Source organism: Sinocyclocheilus anshuiensis, unplaced genomic scaffold, assembly GCF_001515605.1.
Source record: "Sinocyclocheilus anshuiensis isolate Anshui unplaced genomic scaffold, SAMN03320099.WGS_v1.1 scaffold156, whole genome shotgun sequence".
Taxonomy (NCBI): Eukaryota; Metazoa; Chordata; class Actinopteri; order Cypriniformes; family Cyprinidae; genus Sinocyclocheilus; species Sinocyclocheilus anshuiensis.
The window spans coordinates 323,603-328,446 of NW_015554069.1; the positions used below are offsets into that span (position 1 = coordinate 323,603).

The 4,844-nt window shown below is 38.8% G+C and overlaps 1 protein-coding gene across 1 annotated transcript in view; it reads right to left on the reverse strand.

Moving 5' to 3' along the window:
• The window catches only part of LOC107668678 (zinc finger protein 501-like), a 24,467-nt gene extending 20,460 nt beyond the window's left edge, over nucleotides 1–4,007 (reverse strand). Inside the window, exon 1 of the mRNA XM_016460637.1 lies at nucleotides 3,846–4,007. Within this exon, the coding sequence (XP_016316123.1) occupies nucleotides 3,846–3,992 (147 nt within the window). The 5' untranslated portion in view covers nucleotides 3,993–4,007. The remainder of the gene's footprint in view (nucleotides 1–3,845) is intronic.
• Between the last annotated feature and the right edge of the window lie 837 nt (nucleotides 4,008–4,844).

Here is a 4,844-nt window from a genome sequence, read left to right on the forward strand (position 1 = left end):
AATCCAGGCCTGGTCCTCTCTCGTCTTTCACTGTCGTCACTCCTCCTTTTTATCCTTCCGGAGCTCCTCCGTGAGGCTCAAGACCGGTGAGTGGCGCAGGTGTCGCTCATTAGCAATTACGCCACCGGCCTCGCTCCGTTCCTACGGCTCTCGGCCCCGCCCCTCTCGTCACAGGCACATTTGACAGAAATCCTGCCCAATTTTAAACATCCTATAAGATCACTGCAGATCACACTGTGCGACATGGATCTAATAAACTTGGCTACAACATGCATGTAGACTACGATGACACCTACTGACTCATAGGCTACAATGCACATTTCTATAATAGAATGAAACGTCCCCAGAATGCGCTAGTGGTAGGCATGTAACGATTAACCGCGAGCCGGTTGAAAATCGATTAAAATATGTGACGATTCAAATCGGTTGAGATGCCAAACAAATCACGAGTCATTTAGGTGTAGGAGTTTATATGAATGCATGTCTGAGGGGAACTTACTGCCTGTAGAAAAGTTTAGATGGTATTTTTTTCTTTTCATCTTGCCTCTGTATAATGCATATTAAAGTTCATAAGTTCAGCGCTGCTTTGTTTACAGCGGAAACCCAGGAAACGCTTTAAGCGCCACCTGCTGGCAGAGAGTGCATCGGCATCTCATTTAGCTCAGCTTTCATGCAGATATTTTTATGTATAAAAGTATTTAGTTTTGTTATTTACATTTACATTAGCCTATATTTAAATTTTGTTATTTAGCAGACGCTTTTATCCAAAGCGACTTTCAAATGAGGACAATAAAAGCAATCAAAACCAACAAAAGAGCAATAATATGCAAGTGCTATATTAGTATATTATTATAGTGTTATATTTCAATTTGATAAAGAAACGTGCAGTATTTTGTCCAAACAATAATAAAAGGACACATTTAATTTATAATTTGTCTTAAATCTCATTTTGTAAAAAAAAAAATCGTGAATCAAATCGAATCGTGAAATCAAAACCGTGAATCGAATCGTGAGTTGAGTGAATCGTTACATCCCTAGCTAGTGGTAAACAAAAAGAGCATGATATTCACACTTTGGCCATTGTAGTTTTTCTGTGTGCTGAATAAAGTGGAAGCAGCGGAAGAAGAAGGGATAAGAGCTTGAGGTAAGCAGTTTTATGTTTTAGCGCTGTCGCGTTGATTTCATGTCGCATTTTTATTGGCTGATCAGTGAACGTGGATCATAGCAGAGAACACACTGTGAGATGATCATGCTGTATTTCTGACACTATCAGAAAATTATCGTAGGCTATCTTTGGTCGCAAGACCGTGACAACGGCCGTCTTTGAACCTCTCTCACTGTACGACACAGGACCAGCGATTAGGAGCCACAGAAATCCCTACGACTGTTTCACGATGGGACAGCCGTGTCTCTTGGGCTTTAAGGCCGGGACACACCAAGCTGACTTCAAAGAACTAGCAGCGACAAAAGCTGACAGTGTTGTTGCCTTGCGTCGGACCAAAAAGCTGTGCTTGGACACACCACAGACTACAACCGACTGCGCCGATATACAACACGTAAACAAAGCAGCGCTTGCTTACTATTTTGAATAGTCATGTTGGTAACTTTCTTCATTTTAAGCAGCTCATGTTGTTATGAATATATTTGCATGTTGGAATGCCTGGGAAAGATCACATAACATTAGAACAGCCCTCTGTCTGCGCCGCCTTCAATTGCTTACTACTTTTCATCACTTTCACTTTAAAGGGTTAGTTCACCCAAAAATGAAAATTCTGTCATTACTTACTCACCCTCATGTCGTTCCAAACCCGTAAGACCTTCGTTCATCTTCGGAAAACAAATTAAGATATTTTTGATGCATTCTGAGAGCATTCTGACCCTCCCATAGACAGCAAGTGTCCTTATACAATCAAGGCTGAGAAACGTAGCAAGGAGATCGGTAAAATTATCCATGTGACATCAGGGGTTCAACCGTAATTTTACAAAGCTACGAGAATAATTTTTGTACGCAAAAGAAAAAAAATAACGACTTTATTCAAATTTGTCTCCTCCGTGTCACCCTGGTGCCATTTTAGATAATATCCACTGAACGTAAACGGCGTATGCTGTTTGTCACGAATCCGGTCCATGAACTTCCATCCACTTACCACCAGAGGTCGCCCTCCCATGATATTGACTCTCACACCACACAGACTGTTACACATCACCCTGGACTACATTTCCCATACTCCATTGCACTGATTACACACACACAGCTGAATCCAATCAGACACGCTTTATAAGCCCTGGACTTCCTCGTTCAGATCGCCGAGTATTGTATGCGCATATCGCTAGTCAGTGATAGCTATGTTACGGAGCCATTTCGTTAGCCATTGTTTATTTCCAAGTCCTAGTCTAGTGTTGCCTTGCCTGTTTTCCGGTCCTTTGACTATTGCTCGTGTTTACAGATTTTGTCAAGCCCTCTGGATTACGTTCGCCAATCGATGACCCACGCTTGTCCTAGGATTACTCTTTGTCTTGCCTGTGTTGTACCTGTTTGCCATTGTTTGACCCATGCCTGTTATATGACCACGTCTTGGAAATAAAGCCTTGCATATGGTTATGACCACGTCTCTTAAATAAAAGCATGCTGATGGATCCGCACGTCTCACTTCTCTGTCGCCCCGTAACACTGTTCTGTGTCAGCTGTGTCACGCGGATACGATTTCTACATTGTACCAACGCTTTGATTGAACGAAAACAAGGTATATTCTCATAGCTTCATAAAATTACGGTTGAACCCCTGATGTCACATGGATTATTTTACCAATCTCCTTGCTACGTTTCTGAGCCTTGATCGTGTAAGGACACTTGCTGTCTATGGGAGGGTCAGAATGCTCTCAGAATTCATAGCACTGACTCCTAAACTGAACATCCAATCAGAGTTCTAACTCGTGCCGAAGTGTGGAACACACCAAACAAACTATCCCGACCGTTGGCTTGGTTTGTCCCGACCTTAAGAGTGAATGGTTAAATATTTTATCATCATGAACTTTATACTGTATATTTCACTGCTGACCATGCATGTAAACAAGCTTTCTTTATATTAATATAAACTGGTAAAGTTCATTGCTTTCATATGGCCAGTCAATAATGTCACTGATTCTTGGTAAAATCATTATAGTTTTAGCTAGGCATAGACTATATATTTATAATAGTTTTTTTATGGTTTTTGACTGAATGTCTGGGACAATGGTGAAACAAACTCTAAACATAAATAAGTATTTGATAAAACGTTCCAAATACAATTTTAAAGGGGTCATATGATGCGATTTCAATTGTTCCTTTCTCTTTGGAGTGTTACAAGCTCTTGGTGCATAAAGAAGATCTGTAAAGTTGCAAAGACTAAAGTCTTAAATCCAAAGAGATATACACCTACCTAAAACAGCTCGTTCTAACACGCCCCCACGTCTACGTCACTATGTGGGAAGATTTGCATAACGCCGCCCAAACAGCAAAAGAAAAACAGGTTACTATAATTAAACCATGGTAACCAAAAATTAACAACGGTTTTGCAACACTAACCATACTTTAACCATGCTGTTTAGGGAAATTGTGGTTATATAATTGGTAATCAATACGCCCAAAAACCATGGTTACTACACTTTTACTACAATAAAATCATGGTTAAAAAATGTCACCTTTCTTTAAAACATACGTTTAGCTGCTGGACTTGAGATATTAAACATAATATTCTGCTCTCTTCTCTGTAAAACTTAAATCATTTAAACCGTCCAGTAGCGAGATCCGAGAAAGCATATCAGAAAGTCATAAAGCAGATTATGATGTAAGTTCAGATAACCGACCTGAAACACGTTAATAACGCAGCGGCTGAAAGAAAACACTGCTCTACTTCCGTCCCAGCAACATATGACGCACTTCCGCCCCCTGCTGGACTGGAGCGACAACTTCGCTGGATATGACTTCAGTTTAATGATGAAAATGAGCGGCATTGACAGACAAGAGGATGATTGTAGGAAAATGGGTACTACAACAATCACAGACATTATTATTTTAGTCTGTTTTTCATTACATATGAAATACTTAAGTAGAATAGCCGGTATTACTGACAGAATACTGTACAGCTGTTTGCGTCTGAGATCATTTATGTGATTTACGATAATTTACTACATGTCCGGGACATATTTCACCAAAAATTAAAATCAAATGTATAAAGAAAGCCTAATTTAAGGTCATTTTGATGCATTGATTCGTGACAATAACTGTCCCTCTCTTAAGCCCCGCCTTAAATCCGTTAATGACCGTTATTCTGACAGCAACTATTGCTCTTCTAACGTAAGTCTGTTTTAAAATACAAGTATAATATACAGTACTTAAATAGAGTATATGGGGCACATTTAATCACAGTAATGTCACAATTAGTGATCGACCGATATTGATATTTTATAACCGATACCAGTTATTTACATGTTTATGTGCCCGATAACCGATATGCAGAACCGATATTTATTTACTGTTATAAAGTAAATAAATGACTGAGTAAAGTAAGTCCATGCTTCACTTTGGTTTTTCCTCCTTTCAGTCATCTTAAAAAAAAAGTGTTGAAAATTAGCAGTCTTTCATGTTAAATTTAATCGTCATATTACAACAATAAAAAAACATTGTATTTAAAGCATCAGCAGCAACACTAATATTAACAATAAGCAAAATAAATGTAGAAGGTCTAATGTTTTTAAATGGAGAAAATAAATAAAGGATTCATAACAACTTCATTTTAAACTACAGTTTTAGTAGGTTTATAAGCTGTTCAATAGACTAAAGAGTGAAGAATAATTCACTGGATA